The 17,497-nt window shown below is 43.2% G+C and overlaps 1 protein-coding gene across 5 annotated transcripts in view; it reads right to left on the bottom strand.

The window, feature by feature from the left end:
- Nucleotides 1–17,497, bottom strand: part of SLIT3 (slit guidance ligand 3) — a 424,983-nt gene that overhangs the window by 13,290 nt on the left and 394,196 nt on the right. For all 5 annotated transcript variants that reach the window (XM_015875943.2, XM_015875942.2, XM_015875944.2 and 2 more), the window contains 4 exons: nucleotides 14,502–14,595; nucleotides 9,943–10,080; nucleotides 3,562–3,802; nucleotides 2,893–3,023 (listed from right to left, as the gene is read on the bottom strand). In XM_015875943.2, coding sequence (XP_015731429.1) covers nucleotides 2,893–3,023; nucleotides 3,562–3,802; nucleotides 9,943–10,080; nucleotides 14,502–14,595 — 604 coding nt within the window. The remainder of the gene's footprint in view (nucleotides 1–2,892; nucleotides 3,024–3,561; nucleotides 3,803–9,942; nucleotides 10,081–14,501; nucleotides 14,596–17,497) is intronic.

The raw sequence follows: 17,497 nt of genomic DNA, 5'->3' as shown, positions 1-17,497 counted from the left end.
CAACTGCAGAATAAACTACAGCAGGTAAGTTCAGAGCACATGGTGCTGAACTTCACCATGGCAATGTCCTGTTGTGTATGTCATCCTTCCAGCACATTTCTCTGAATCCTACTGAAAACTGCCATTGCACATGCCATACTTGCTACTAGCTTCCAAACCCGTCTGGTAACAGGTTTTTATCTTATCCCTACAGTGTATCATGTGAATTAGCCAAGCACTTTGCTAATTTTACTGTTCTTAACTACTATTAATAAAGCTTGTAGTGGAGACCCTGCTGTAGAATTACAGATAATGTGGCTTGCCAGTGGCTTCCCACATCCCATCACAGGAGTACCTGAACTAAGCAGCAGAACAGCTCAGTTACAACACTGGACCAGGTCAGTCAGCGATTTCCTGCAGCTGTTAACTGGCACAGTTCCCACCAGGCCGTATTTTAACTCTTTTGGCATACGCTTCTGAGGCAAGTAACAGCCAAAACACTGCTCATCTATTCTGGTGAGTGGACCCCTTTGGAGAACAGCAGCTTCTGATATTGCCTGAGAAAATGAACCTAACTGTCTTTCAGCAAACCTCAAAGACAGTCAGTTCACTTTCGCTGAGGATGAGATTTAGATATGGTGTCTAGACAGGAGAGCAAGGTGCAGGTAATAGAAAAGGCGGTTTTACCAATGGCAAGACTAAGATTTGAAAGTTTCTTATTCTCCTAGTAACCTTATTTTTAATGGAAAAAAAAAGAAAGCCCAAACCAAAACAAAGAGGAGTAAATGTGTAAGTTGCAGAGAAGAGATGCTCGGTTTCAAAGGTTTAGATAAAACTGCACCACACAGAATCAGATATCCATTTCAGTTCAATGTAAGTAAAGTACAGATGAACTCATGAAAGCCAGTTCCAGATATTTTAGCCTCTAAAACATCCAGAAGGAATTAGCGAAACTCAGCTTAGAAATGATGGCTAATGCCTTAATAATGGAAATGACTGCTCATTGTCCAAGCTGATAAAAGAAATATGGGATTTTCCCATTTTGGGTTTTTTTTTCCTGTGGAAATCCAAGGCCAAGCTGGAAGTTACATAGTCAAACACAGCTTATGCCCTTAGCTAAAAGTCAAACAAAAATACCAGGAGGTCAAACCAGATCCATTCACACCTTCTACCCTTAAGTCCCCAGGGAGAAGCAGCTTTCTTCCTGCTTCCTCAGTCCTTAAGGAAAACACATCTCTTAATCTATTTAGAGGCCCTTCTTGACATTCTTTGGCTGTAGTTTTTCTCAATCAACCTAATCTTTTCCCATCAAGCTCCATGCTAATCCCATTTTGCTCCACTCCTTCAACTAATAAAAGATTAGAGTGACATTTCAGAAAGGGCATCGTATTAAACAGCTACTTCCCCATCTCAACAGATCACACGGTACAAAATGCAGTGAACAGGCCATTAATCTTATGTTAATGAGGTGTCAGTCTGAATGGAGACCTCCTCCTTGATCAATATGAAGGGCGCAGTAATAATGAGGACTCTGCCACTTGCCATCTCTGGGAGCTTCGCCAGAAGGCAGCAGATCTGTAAGGCGTCATTGATGGTGGCAACAGCTCCTGTCACCACGCCACTCTGTCCGTGACAACAGAGAGCAAGCATCCATGCTGCTCTGTCACCTCATGTGCTGCCCACACACAGTAAGCTTTTCTATGTTCTAATTAGTGGTGTAAAACTGTTTAACAACTTTGGTCTTGCTCTAACACAAAATCAATTAGGATTAGCAGCCACACATAGGGAAATTTTTCACACCTGTCCAAGCCAGTCAAAGTCACTAAGAAACCACTTTCTTCATTCCTACAGTGGACAAACCATTGTTCTTTCTGATGACATTCCTACACTGGGATTATCCAACTTGTTATTATAAAGAATTGTCTTGTTTTCTTAAGTATATCAGTGCTCTCCTTAAAGAAAACTCCTCACAGCTGCCATGCTTGGGTAGACTGAAGCTTTATCAAGTGCTGAGAAAACTTCAGTAGAAGTACAGGGCAAATCATGGTCAGTCTTAGTGCCATCCATATACTCACTCTAAAAGAATGTTTTTTCCTAGAGAATGAGGAAGGCTAAGAAATCTCTCTGCATGCATGCTGCAAAGGAATTGCTATGAACCTACATGGGCTTTGTGTGGACACATGTTTAGAGAGAATAAACTGGAGCATCACAGCTAAAAAATAATCAGAAGACAGTTAACCTAGGGAGAGGTCTGCACTGGAAGACATGAGTAGCATGCCTCTCTTTCCCTTGTTGCATGGGCTTTGCTTTTACATTTATTTATTTATTTTTCTCATGACTAATAAATAAGAACTGTGGATTTGGCATCCCCAGAAGTCAAGTGTCTGAAGGTGAAAATGCTCTGCAAGTCTACCTATGTAACTTGTGTTCTCTCACGGTTTGCATGGTTACTACTGATACAGTTAAGAGATCTTCTAAGAACACTTCCTTGCAGAGGAATTCAGCTCTTCTCCTATTCTGAAATGCTCTCATCCTGCCCTTGCATAGTTTCTGCTCTGTCCCAGTACAGAAAGTTAATGCTCAATATCAATATCAGAGAAACAGATTACATGGAACTATTTCAAGGAAAACATTCATCAGATACTAAATCCATGCAGTAAATGAGGAATCACAACAATTTTCTGCATTTGCCATCATACATAATATCACCAGCATTACCTACAAAAGACAAATTTTAACCATGCAGCCTCCAATTAAGGCTTTGATCTGATTTTCCTGTCTAGTTGCATACAGTAAAGAGATGCAGTGGTGTACTATAAAGGATTCTTCTTTCATGCTTATTTCTTAGAAAAATCCAGCCTTTCCATCTTTTTTTTCAGAAATAAACTGTCTTGGAAAAACTTAGATTCTTACCTATATACTGTGGTAGGTGGAGAATTCAGTGTGTCATAGATGAGTCTCACATGTCCCTGGTACAGCTCCAGAGCCAAAGGATCGTTGTCTCCTTTGTACAGCAAGATGCCATTGTCCTTGTCTGTTGCTACCTGCAAAACATTAATAACCAGGTAAAGTTTCTTGAGAATGATTAAATTGGAAACAATAAACCTACATTAAAAATCACAACTAAATCATATATGCAATTCAAATGTGATTTAATAGAGCATATATATGAGCTACAATACACAGAACATTGTCTTGATGACAATGAGTGGGTTCATACGCAAACATGTTGGAAGGCTCCTTTGTCTCAAAGAAGCAAGAGTTTTCAAGTGAAAGCTGCAATATATTCGAATCCTGATGATGGGCTGTAGCTGCACTTTGGTGAGACACTAATAAATGTATTTCTCAATAAACTGTTATTTTAGAAAATCACCTTCAATTGCAATGAATTTCAGCAAAATCACATACTTTCTACGAATATGAAGAAGGTCAACTCAAGTTATTAGCAAGTCCTGCTGCATTCAAATGGGAAATTTTGACAGTCAGTAGAGAACAGACCAGCCTTCAGCTGTCAGGCTTTGTGGATGCAGATACAGTATTTCTCAGAAAAAGCACCAGCAACAGATACTGTGCATGACGTACCTGGAGAGAAATGTTTGCCTGAGGGCGAATTTTGGCTGATGGCAACTCCACATAGGAATCTTTCCCAACAAAGTTCACTGTGATGAGCTTCTCACACTTCTGCCCAGCAAAGCCAGCAAGGCAGCGGCAGACGGGTTCCTGGTGAGCGACGATGCACTGGGCCCCGTTCTGGCACTCATAGTTATCACATGGGCTTGTCTGCAGCAGAACCATCGGTGGAGGAGTTTCACAGAAAAGCCCACTGTAGAAAGTAAGGTGAAGAAAAAGCAGCTTCATTTATCCCAACTTTTTGTATGGAAGAAAATATTTTCAGATGCTGACATTACAATATCACTGTGGTATAATAACTCCAAGATTCAGCTACCATGTGCCAGCTTTACTGTGTGAGAGCTGTACAGCATCACGCTGTACAGAAATCCCCATGCTGGGTTTGTATGAGCCAATTCAAATACTGAAAACAATTCGTTCTGCACTTTGCACTGGTTATCTAGCTCTGCAAGGTACAGCAGTCTGTCTCAAATAGCTTCTATACCGCACTGTGCTGTGCAGATGTTCCCACAAAAACAGAGCCATTTAAACCCAAACCTGAGCGCAGCCCACCTGCTCTCCCTGCTATCCAAAATGTGCAGCATTGCTCAGCCAAAAATCCCTGTCCTAGGCTTTGTGACTTAAGTCTATTGCTGGTGTTTTAAGTGGCATGCAAAGGGAAATCCTCTATTCTCTCTTACAGTCACCTCACTTGCTTTACTGCATAGCAGAGAGCACAAAATCAACAGATGGGCAATGGCTAAAAACTCTCAGAGGCACCAATACTGTGCTGTTCTCTGGGCAGTTTCCCTGCATTGGTTGTTTCTGACAGCAGTGGGATTATTAACTTTATTTTAGCTGAGTTTGTAGTTGGCTACATTGCAGACCAGAAAAATGAAAAGGAAAGGACCTCCCAGTGTTGAAGGTAGGAAAGCCAAGTGCCCACTTGTGAACACAAGTTGAATTCAGACCTGGAAGAAAGCGCTATGGTTTGGTCTTAATGATACAAGAGGCCGTATCATTACAATACAAGCCAAACCCACACATAGTAGCTTCTGAGCTCCGAGGCTCCCAGGAGCAGCACTGGCTCCATCCCCAGGCTGCGCACTTCACAGGTTATTTGCTTTCTACAATAGACTGGAATGACTCAACTGCAGTTAAATATTGACATCAGCAGAGAAGCAGTGGGGAAAAGGGAAAAAAACGTAAAAAGCTGCAGTCATCTTTCACAGTGATAACATGAGTCAGACTGAACTGCAAGAAGTAATGGGGAACCTCTGCCTAGCACTGCCACTGGGCTGCCACAGCCTGTAGGCCCTGCAGTGCGGCTACGCTCGCAGCACACATACCCTGAACTCGTGGGGCACCCCGACATTTCTCCTTACAAGGTGCCTTCTAAACCCAACAAATCCATTTTGTGCTGTTGAGAGAACATAAACTCTCTGCACTGAGTTCTGTGACTGCTTGAAAATGTGCAGACAACAAAATGATGAAAAATTGCTGCCTGGGGAGCAGGGAGAGAGCGTCAGGCGGTGCTGGGGAGCGGCGCGGGGTGGCTGCGGGCTCCGGCTCTCCATGCTCCATAGTAGCGGGACAGGCAGCTTTCCAGGAGAGGATTGTGGCAGACACATTCCTTCAGTGAAAAACCCCTCAGCACAGTCTTGGAGCAGTGAAATCCCACTTGTCCCACTAGGAATTTCCTGCCATTCAAGGGAGCACTTTGTGGAATAATAGCACTCTTAGAAAAACAAAGCAGAAGGTGCCAAAAACCTCACTTCTCTCCAGTAAAGCAGGTGAGATGTGGAAGTTCAGTGAATTTCTAGGCAGTTTTCCTAGATGCTATTAGAACAGAAACCTAAACCATAATCCCACAGTACATAGTACCAATACTAGACGTGCAAGAACAGCAAATAAAACAGCAATCTTGCTTATCCAGAACCTGCTGCTTCTGAAACAGAAGGACTTGGAGATGGCTGCTTTCCTTTTTATACCTTCTGGTGTAAGTCTTGCAGAGTACCATGGCCCTATCTAAAGAACTGCTGGCATAGCATAAGCATCCAACCCTCTCTCTGCCCCTGTTCTCACAACCCACACTGCCCTCTGGTCTGCCTCTGGGTAACTCTCTTTGTGTCATACACAAGAAAGTGAAATGCACAATGAAATACAGATGGAATAAACTCTGAACTGCGCCAAAAGCAGTGCAGTTGCTCTGCCTCTCCTCTTGCCTGGGTGACACTTGGAGCTGTGAGTGGGCTCACTCACAAATTGCTAATGCTTTTAACAAAGAACTGGGGGAAAAAACCAAGCACAACACCAAACCACAGTCAGCAGTAAATATCCTCTATCAGAAAAGCAAACTATTGCATAGAGACAAGCCAATCTATTAATCTAGACAACTTATCTCAGAAGGGTAATTTGGCAGGCAAGACTGTTGGCAATCAATAAACCCCATTCGCTTTGCTCCAAGGAGTATTTGGAGAGGTATTAGGGGTCAGAACAGAGTTCAGCCTGCTGTAGGGAGCAGTGGAAATGGGAACAGGAAAGGCAGTACAGTTTGGGAGAATAACTGCACATGGGAAATGGTTCTCTTTGCTTCATCTGATATGATTCTCAAAGCAAATTTGTTCTTGGGAACATTACTTTCTGAACACACCTGAACTACGAACTAGCCACAGACTAAGAGACATTCCCTTTGTGATGGTGTGCTGCTGCTGCTTGGCAGAGCCCTGTGAGCTTCCTGCTCCTAGAGGGAAGAACTGTGCTGTGAGGTGTGGCAAGACATGGCTTGGATCCCCCTTTCCAAGAAAATAAGGGAACATGAAAAAGTAACAACCTCAGAGGAAGACAGATAGGCAGAACGCAATTCCTACCAATTGAAGCTAGTTACAACAGTGGTTGCCTACCAGGCTGGCAGCCAGACCTAACCAGAGCTGATGAGCATAGTGTTCAGAGTATCAGTGCTGTATCCACATTGCCAACCAGGCACTCAGTTGGGCTGAATGGAGCACTTCCATGTCTGAAGACTGGTTTCATTAGGTGGGTGATCTCCCTCCGCAATGCAGTTTTGCAACTAGATGGCCAACTAGAGGTCCGACAATGGGAACAAACAAGGGCTGACCCCACAGCTGACTGCCACCACTGACCTGAAGTGTAATTCAATTGACAGACCACTAGCTGAAAGGAGCCCTGCTAAGCCAGCCCATTAAGCTTGCTCTGCCTAACGCTGCTTTGTTTTGTCTGCGAGAGACAGCTAGAAAGCAGAAGGAAAGACAGTGTTTATAACTCTGATTTCATGGAAGTTAAAAATAATAATAATGAAAAATACATGCAGCCCACAACAGCCCCCGCTAACAGAAAGCAAATGTTGCAAGAAGCCAGTGTGTCTGAAAGGCTTCCCAGACTCCCCATACGGCTCTTCTGCAGCCTTTCCTTGCCCTGAAACCCTTTCAGCTCCACAAGTGTGGCTGTCCTGCTGCTGGGATCCAGACATTACGTTTGCAACAAGTGAACAAGTGTCAGTCAAGGCCTTTTCTATTTTAAATATTAAAAATAGTTTTATAAATCATTAATACGACTTATTCCTGTAGCAGAGGAATGTGGAGCACAGCCTTGCTGGCATAGCTTTGCCAGTTTTCCCCTGCCTGGTATAATCTCTTTTATTTAAATAATCACAGTTGAGTTTCTTGCAGCAAACTGTCCCAGTGGGGAACTCAGGAGCATTTACACAATGGAGGAACAGTGCTTTCTATCAAGCTCAGCAGCATTAACATGTGATTCCCTACCACTGCAAGATTTATCAGGACAGCACTACTGTGAGGCGGTTGCTAGAGGGCAGCTTTGGTAAGTCAGCTTTAATCCAATGGGTTCACAAATTCTTGAACGTGACCATGGTTTCTTCACTGAGTGGTAAACAAACTGTATAGGAAACAGAAAACTTTGGAGGAAAAAAATGTATGATATAATTGCAAAAAGTCGCTGAGTGATAAGGTATGGAGAGCAGCTACAAACGAACAGTGAATAGCAAACGCCAAAATGGAAAAGTAAGTGTGTGCATGTTGGTGCTCTTGCTTTTGGGGCTGTAATTGGAGGTGTGTAACTGTGCATATGAGGCGCTCCACTGCTAAGGATTACCTGAGAGTGCCATTTGTTCAGGCGTGTGAGGATGTTAAATTTTAACAACCTGCAAGCGGCTTTGATGTACAGCATAGCAACAACCATAAAATTGCTAGAGGTCTATGCATTTATGACAATAGCATAAGCTCCAGATACCTGGGAGGAGGTCACTCTGTAAACTGACTGCTGGGAAATGACTCTTGAAGTTTAGCCAACCAACTTTATTAATCATAGCCATGGGTCTCCTAGTTCCCTTCTGCAGACCATCCCCTTGTGTTCTCTCCTCACCAACCCTTGTGGCGTTGCAAAGTTATCTCCTTGCTGTACAGCACAGCACCGGAGGCACACTGTGAACAGCTGAATCTATAGCCCTGCGCCATCAGGAGTCTGAACTCTGTCAATCACCATCTTTGCAATTGCAATCTTGAAAGGACAAAAACATCAGAAACCCTTTCAGAGCAGCGGGCCTTCAAAGCACAAAAGGCCAGAGTCATGGGAAGAATAATGAGCAGATCATATTTTGCTAGCAGAATTTTAAACATGAAATCAAACAAGAGCAGTAACTGTTCTGCATGGGAACTCTAGGGGCTTTGGCTTATTCTCTACCTTGACAGACAGATTTGTTACTGCTTTCTTCCTAAAACACCCTCAACTCTCACAGGAAATTTAAAGAGATGCCATGGAGGAGTGTCACAAAAAGAAAGCAAGCACGACACCTCAAGTCATTTCTGGCTCTGTGGTTGTAAGGCAGTGGGGTTACCTTTCTCAAACGAGTCTACACTGGGCTATGAAGCACTGTCTATGCAGTAGAAGAGTGTCACGGGTTACCTAGGAGCTTTGTGGAGGAAGATGTTACTGCTTCTTGGAGTACTTCAGTGGAATGAAAACTCCTCATTTGAGAGAGTTGGGTTGCTCCAGATCCTGCCCCTGAAGTCCCTGCTATGAGAACAGCCAACCCAAGCTGCCAGAAGACCCAGACCAGACTCCCACCTATCCCTACTGTGCCCAGCTGTGTCCTGACTTAACACACCCCTATCAAACTTTGTGACACTGTCTTACCCCCCAAAAAACCAAACACCTCCTGTTCAACACTGCCTGGGAACTGACATGCCAAGGCACCTGTGGAATTCTCCCAGTCACTGCTATCTGACAACAGGATTGAGCTACCCTTGACTCCTGATACAGCTTAGCAATCACATTTCTCAACTCTCTTAACAATTAGATAACACTGAACATTTACAATTCCACTGTAGGATAGACTTTTGTTATCCTTGCCAGTCACCAATATGCAAAATCCCCAAGGCCATCAAAGCAGATGAAACATACTAAAAAAGATATGAACTTGAAATTAAGAGGATTTCTGGTATCCTATAAATAATAAGTCTGATTCTGTGTAACCATGGGTTGACAGCATGTTATACATCAGCACCTATTCAGAATAGTCCATCTACTTTGCAATAAAAATATTTGTTGAAAAGGGAAAAAGCACCCAGAGAGGATGAAAGCAAGAAGAATGGGGACAGCTGCAGATACAAGGCAGAATAAAGCATTTATAAATGTTCACGTAATTTCGACTTTGTCAAGACTGATCTTTTCAAGTATTCTTCTTTGTCTCATGCGTGTATTTCAAACACAGGAAAAGTTTAGCTGGAAGGAAACCAGTATCCAGCCTCAGGCAATGATTAGTGAATCCATTTGGAGGAGCACACTTATCTTTGACAGACAGTGAGATTTCCAGGTCAGATTTATTGGCAGCTGTCAGAGACTGGAAACTTACAGCCCAAATCATACTGAGCCTGTCTTCCAGCAGGCACGGAGATACTGGCACAACATCTTCAGAATCTTATTTTCTCCCAGCCAGGTCTGAGGGTTCATATATATAATGTTATTATCCTTTGCTCTCTCTCACATGTGCAAAACTTATCTCCATATCATTTATGTGATTGCATTACCTACTGCTTTACCAGGAAAGGCTGGGGCAGGCAGGCAGGCAAATTGACAAAGCACTGCACAAAAGGCAAACTGCTGTTTGCAAAGCAAATGCTGTCTGTTCAATTAACTCCTTAAGATCTATTTCAGTTACAAGACAGGAAGTGTCAGGTTATCTGTTCACATAGGAATGACACATCAATACCAAATGTAGAGGCTGATTAGCTCTGAGGATGAAGGCAATTAAAGAAAGCGCCTCAATGCCATGTACAGAAGAGAGACAGTGAGGAGGAGGAGGTGTCCCACACGTACCTGAAGCCCTGAGGACAGACGCAGGTGTAGCCATTGACTGCATCTACGCAGACGGCTCCATGGCGACACTTATGGCCCACACAGTCATCGTCATCTATTTCACAGTGTTTGCCACTGTAACCAGGCAAGCACTCGCATCTGCAATACAAGAAGATTGCTGTTAATAGCTTGTTTCAGCATTCACAACAGCAGCACACACAGGCAACAGAGCACCAATCTGATTTGAGACAGAAAGTGTTAGCTATTATTCCTGGAAGCATCAAGCACAATTCCTGCCATCAGAAATGCTCAGGTGCCTCCCATCTGTCTGCATTTGAGGTTCTGCAATCTGCTTATGTTCCAGCCAAGGAAAGATAGACCATACTACTGTTTTTTTCTCAGCCAAGTCTGTGGAGAAGGGTGATGGGATAGTGGTCTCCCTGTGGTGTTAAAGATGACAACACTTCCCCTAACCTTACAGACTCAGTATTCTGCAAGGGCAGCTGCTCTGATGCCTCCGATGACGTGAGAGTACAAAACAATTTGGCCTGTCTCCACACTGCTGTTTGAGGTTGGCTCTGTGCAACTACATAGAGTACAGTAAGCTTCTACCTCCCAAATGATAGCAATCTCCGAGCAAACCATAAAACTTAGTGAATGCAAAGAAAAAGACCATCAGTTGTGAGCTCCCCACCTGTCCATCATCCATCTGCATGGATCTAAGTGTTGCTACAGCTGGTAAAAGTTATGAAAGTTATCTCCGAAGTGTGCTCCTTACAATGGGGACACTCAGACAAGGCACATACCTGCCCCTTATGGGGCAATTCCAGTCTCAGGGGCATTACCATTTAGATCAGGTTTGTTCTATGAAGGTCATGTCACTATCTCTGTTATAAACCTCACAGATATTTATAACCTGACAATAGGAAATGCATCCCAAAGTCTCAGAGTTGGAAAAGACTTTCTGGGATAGCTGAACAGCCTCTTTTTGAGTCTATGGTGTAGACAATGTTTAGTCATGAACACGTTTTAGTTCACAAAGCACATTTCAGTTCTCCCAGCTGGATTTTACTGCACATCTGGAAAACAAAAGGCATATCACTTAAACCAAAACAAGGGAAGAGCTGCACTTCAGCAATAAAAAAGAGGCCTGTGCTCTTGCCAGAGCCCCTTGTTTAGATCTGTGAGCTTGTCACTGCGAGCTGGAAGAGCTCACATAAATCATAAAGTCAAGGGAGGTGGCATCAGCAGAGGAACCACTCTGCCATTGATCTACTCTGCTGCCCTTCCACTCCTCCTGCCTGCTGGCAGCCTGGCAGGGTGGGTACAGGAGGAAGCTCCTCATGAAAAACCTCTTCAGAGGAACTGGGCACATGGGAGCTGTCAAGGAAAAAGATGCTTCCCCTTTCCAGGCAACAGTCATTGTGTGGAATTTGGTTCTGAGTGGTATGTTCTGGCTGCCAGCCACTCCCCAGCTCATCTAGGCAAGGCAGTGAGTTATCTCTGTGTGGGGCAATGACTGATCAACAGCTGCCACAGCTCCAGCACTGAGAAGAATGTGACCCACAGACTCCATACTCATAATGACTGGCTAAAAAATGACAAAAGAAGGCAGAGCCTGTTAACTCATGGGCTATAGAGTAGTAACGCCATGTAGATGAACAGGCTTTCCTTTTCCATCCTTCCTCTGGGAAAGGCCTCCACCATGACCCTCTGCAGACACAGGATGGTTGATGTTCCAGCTCTGTTTGTCTGAGCACCTTGGTGGTTCAGGGAATACTGTGATTACAATAAAGGAGATGACGGTACAGAGGAAAAAGTAACAAGTGTAACTTCTCCAAACTATAAGAAGTGTGCAGCACTTTCTGGCAACGTTTCAGTCACACCTGCAAGCAAACAATGTCAATCAAAAGACTTCGGGTGGAAGGGGGTGAATTGGCAGCATTTAATCCTGTTGCTTTTTATTGATCCCTGCAGTCCTAATATAAAGTGATGTAATAATGAACGATGTGCAGTGCCTTATTCAGAGCTGCCATGCATCAATTTTATGATGTGTATTGGCTATCTCAGTAATGACAGAACCACCACTTTTCTCTGCAGGGCTGCATTAAATCAGCATTTTAAGCTGTCAGGTAATAATTCCAAGCTTTAGAAAAATAGAGTATATTTATACCATGCTCCAGCATCACCACAGTGAATGGAAAAACATGCTCCTTTCTTGAAGTCATTTTTTTGAAGCCTTTTCATTGTGTTAAATGTTTTGTGGTTTCTTTGTTTGTTTGTTTTTTGTTTTTTTCATCTGGCATACAGAAAGCTCCTCTTCCTCTCTGGTAACAGCACAGTAAATATGTGAAGGCTGGAAGTGAGGAAAGCCATCTGCAATGTTAGCTTAAAAAGCAAAGAGCTTTGTTCAGCTGAACACACTGGAATAGTCCAATTTGCTTCCAAGCTTGGCTTTCCCTTTAGAAACCTGAAATCTCTTTTGGGTCCGTCATCTCTGAGCTCTGAGGGTGCTGAACCTACCCAAAAATGCATGCTGTTTATCTTGCTCCACAGCTGCTGCTCTGAACAGCTTTTCTTGTATTCCCACAAATGCATGCCTGCGAGGAGCAGCCATGGAGCACCTCACCCAGCATCCTTCTAGGAACACAAAGTCTTGTCCTCGGGGAAAACTGGCAACATGGTGCTACCCCTCTCCCACACAGCACTAGCAACTGTCCATGTATTAGTAAAAGTATGATTCAGTAAAGATTAAGGCAAATAAATGTTCATACTGAAGTCCTGCTAGGAGGGCAATCTACATGATTAGACCATTTATCTCATTTCTCAGTGACCATCCGACACGAAAACAACTGAAATCCTGTTTTCTGCTACAGCCTTGTTGTGATGGCAACAGTCCCAGTATCCTAGAGCCTAAAAACGTGTCTTGTGGTGTTCAAAATGTTGGCCTATCCAGGGAGATTTGCATCTGCATGCACTCAATGTCTATTGTATTAAAGTGGTGATTCATAGCTTCTATTGCAAGTCCACGATGAAATTTTCCTCCCCATATGAATATATAACTTGGCTTCCTATTTTTTTCTCTCTTTATCATCTTTTCCTCCCTCTGTAGACTTGCAGGCTGACTAGAGCTGATCAGAGGACAGGCAGACAGCCTGGAGTCTCCGCCGCTGTGACATCCTTCACTGGTTTGTGCCACTGCATGCCCAGGGCACAGGCTGCACAGTGGTTGCTCAGGGACAAACTGAACCTGCCATTAACCTCTCCACACTGTAAGAAGGGCAGAGGACTGACACATGAGTCTGTCTCACTCTGCATGCACTTTCACATTGCCCCATTACACACTAAGTATATGGCAAATTGTGGGTCAGAGGATCAAACTGCTCAAGGAATCAGTGACAGCACAGGACCAGAGCTTGTTGTTTTGAATGAGACCCAACAGCTACAACACATTGCTGCAACAGCTGCTGAGCGCTCTATTTCTGAGCTATTTCTGAATGGTTTGGTGCAACTAAGGCATGCAAAAAAAAGCAACACTGGGATAAATCTACTTGCTAGGCTGGAAACGCTCCCTCGCCTTTTAAGTCTGGCTTGTGAAAAAGCAAAATGGGACAAAACTAGCAAAGAAATTTTGTTTAGCATTCCCTGAACAGTAGGAAGAAAAACTCAACAATTGTGGGAAGAAAAACACAACAAACAGTAGTAGAAATACTTATGAGTATGATTATTTAGGCTTCTCCCAAAAGTTAAGGGCCCTGCTGTGAAGTACACTTCTTTAGCAAGCAAGCAAGGAAACAAGCAAGCAAAGTGTCTTATTTACTCAAAGCATTTGAGTGGCAAGCACAAAAATGTTTCCAATATGGGTAAACCATTCAGGACCACAACTGGAGCATAGGAAGTTCTGCACGAATGTGCGTAAGAACTTCTTTACAGTGAGGGTGACGGAGCACTGGAACAGGCTGCCCAGGGGGGTTGTGGAGTCTCCTTCTCTGGAGATATTCAAGACCCACCTGGAAGGCTACCTGTGTGACCTGGTGTAGGGAGCCTGCTTTGGCTGGGGGGTTGGAATCGATGATCTCTGGAGGTCCCTTCCGACCCCTGTGATTCGGTGATTCTGTGAAGCCCAAAGAGCACAACTGCCCCTCCCAAGACATACTGGGTGTGCTATGTGAAGGTATCCCTTGCCAAAACTCCAGGTTTCCCTCCCAGGGGGAAATGGAGAGTCTCTGAGACTGTGAAAACAGCTTTAGAGGAAAGTGCAGAACACAGCTCACAGCTGCACTAAGACCTCTTGAATTTGTTCTCCTTTCTCACTGCTTTGATTCAAAACCTTTTCCTCCACAAGCTTTCCATACAGAGACAGACAACTGAGAAGTCTAGCTATTTGCTAAATTATTCTGAAATTCCCTCTTCAGAGAAGTGATGAATGCTGCTACCATGTACATCCTGAAACAGCCCAAACCACAAATCACCAGGTGTTTCACCGTCATTTAAAACAGAGAAGCAGTCAGTGTCATTCCCAATACTCAAAGCCAACAGATCTACCCAGTGTGTGCTGACCAATATGTACACGTACTCACCTGGATCCTTTGTCAAATGGAACACATTTGGACTCATGCTGGCATGGATTTAGCTCAGGAATGCAGTGGTTAATCACCTCATCACACAGTTCACCTACGGCAAAAGAAAAGCAATGAAGCTGTAACACAATTTGGACAATCCTGAAGAGCTTCAACCATGATGTTCAGTGATGGCAGATCTCCCTAAGTGGAGACAGCTCGGTAGTTCAGCAGGGAGTGACAATACTGCATGTGAGATCCTATGAGACTTCATTAAATTGGGTTCTTTTGACCTACAATGACTGTACCGATTATATCACACAGTTCTGAAAGATTGGTATAAAAAGCACTGACATGAAAACCCCACTTGGAGACAGGCTAATGATTGAATGGTCAGTTCTTGACCTCTTACATCAAAGGAAGAAAGCGACACAAGAATGAAGTTACTCATTAGATTGTGACATTTTCACACCAAAGCATATAAGCTACAGTCACTACTCTGCCAAAGAGGCTGATGAGACATCATTCTGGAAAAGAACAACAAATCACAAACCCTCCCCCAAACCTCTGTGACTCTCAATAATAGGAACCAGCTTTACGACTGCATATAATTATAAAACATTCACTATTTATAAGAAAAGCACTAACTCTATTGTGCTCACAGGAGATGATGTCTTTTTAGGAAGAAAAAAAACCACATGTAAGCTCAGCTCAGCTGTTTCTAGCTAGGTATTATGTGCTACATGCCAGGCACCTCCCTGGATTTGTTTAAATTTTAATAATTAATAGAATGTCCAAAAACAGATAGTTTATTTAAACGCCCCCTTCTCTCAGTCCTAAATTATTAGGTCACACTTCAGTACCCCAGAACTTGAGATCCAGCCAAAGACTACAGAAATGTTTGGCTTCCCAAGAAACCAACAGAAACATACCCCTCATCTCCCAAAGCCTTTCAGGAGAAGCAAAGGTCAGGTATTCTCAACACAGAAACCCTTAAAACTTATAGTCCCAAAGTCCCCCATGCAGCTATATCAGAAGACCACATCTGTAGGGTTTCAAGGTTATGCATATTTTGCGTGCCTATACATGATACACGTCATTGAACGAGCAACAGGTCATGTGGACAGTGTGGGAAAAAAGATAACGTGTGGCACTGGTGAGCTGGCAATGTTTCAGCAGTACTGTCACAAACCTGCAGCTCTATCTGTCTCAGAATAATCTCCATTTTCAATAATAGCTGCATTTCTAAATGTAGTGGCTACAGAGAAACACATGAAAATACAACCCAAGAGAACCACACAGATCAAAATTCAGATGGAAAATGCAAATCAGAACCACCTTTTATCAGTCTTGTGATGTGGCAGGGATGACTGGGAGCACAGATTTGAGAAGGACTCTGGTAGTGGCAGGTATGAGTTATGAGATATATGAGTTAGGTATGAGAAACTGTTAACACCTTCAGCTCCCCCCTTCAGGTTATTTCTCCCACATATCCAGTCTCCATACACTACAACATTGGTACACAAGACTTGATTTGGCTCTTCATATGAGAATGGAAGAACAATGAAATTTGTAAAGATGACTCAAAAACTTTAACTTCAAACAAGGAACATATATCTGCTTTTGAGAGTTGCCAAGCAAAAATAAGCAAGGGGATCAGGAATGCAAGCCCTGAAGGCAGAAGGTGTGACTACTAACATAGCCACTGCATTCATGTGCCATACATATTCTCATGACTTTTAGTGGGTTGGGTTGGGCAACACTGAAGAAGTATAATACGGCAATCCTCAGTAGGCAGAGTTTGTTGTTTGTACAAACATTCCATTCCATTTGGAGCCAGGGAATCCCAAGAAACCACTGCTGTTAAATGCCATCAAGTCTTCTAACAGTCATGGACAAAACTTGAGCAAATGTCACCAATGTATCCAGCTCAGGGAGGGGATATGCCAATAAGATCGAATACTATGAGACCATGGGAACTAGGGAAACAGTTCATTCCCCAGACTTGAGGTTTGCCACTGTGCTTCGTTACTCCTCAAAAGCAACTAGGGATGTTCAGTTCTTACCAATAGGCACACTGTCTCCATTGAGACACATTTTTGAGGCAGAAGGACTGGAGATAGGTCTGTTTACTTAGCAATCCCCAAACTCACAGCCCACAAACGCTCCCAAATATTAAGAGCCAAAGTGACTGCCTCTGCCTTTGGGCAGACACGAACATGAGCTGGTCAGAACTTGATGCAATGTCTGGAGAATGGCCAGTTTGTCTTCTTGGTATATCTCACGTCCCTTAGCAGTGCACCACAAATCTTATGCGAAAATAAACACGAATAAAGTGTAACTGGCTGGTGACATTAAAAGAATGCAATGATCTAAAGCGGCAAATATTTTCTGAAGACCATTTATTAACTGAACACAGTGTGGACAGATGCCTTCAACCATCCTTTTGCTGAAAATCTTCAGTACAGACTTTCACAATTCTATTTCTCTTTTTGCTTTGAAGAAGAGGAAATGAGCTTTTTTTTTTTTTTTTAAAAAAAAAGATCTGTTTCACAAACTCTCAAAGGAAATAATAATTCTTCTTACAGTATTCTTCTCAACAGCCTTGACAAGTGCTTAGAGATCCAGTAAAAATCTCCTCAAATGTCAAATATTATGACTCACTGTGTCATTCTGAAGGCTCCACTATCACAATTTAGGAGAATTCCAGGCTTGGTACCAAACACTGCATCCAAAAAATTTATCAGTGTTCATGCGAAACTTGGAAACTTTAAGGACTCTTCCTGTTATTTTTCCCATCTATCATTCATTAAGGAGCTCACTTGGGAATGCCTTGCAACTAGAGCAGCATCATCTCAGGAAGTGAATTCTAGATACATTATTTCAGACTCCAACAAAGTTCACTAGATGTTGCAGAAAACACGCCAAGGAAATAAAGCACTCTCTGAAAGCAAAATCCAAGGCACCAGCTACACAAAAACATTTTGTTTCACTTGCTCAGAAAATAACTGGGCCAA

The sequence above is a fragment of the Coturnix japonica genome, chromosome 13 (assembly GCF_001577835.2).
Source record: "Coturnix japonica isolate 7356 chromosome 13, Coturnix japonica 2.1, whole genome shotgun sequence".
NCBI lineage: Eukaryota > Metazoa > Chordata > Aves > Galliformes > Phasianidae > Coturnix > Coturnix japonica.
This window is presented reverse-complemented; position numbering and strand designations above follow the sequence as displayed.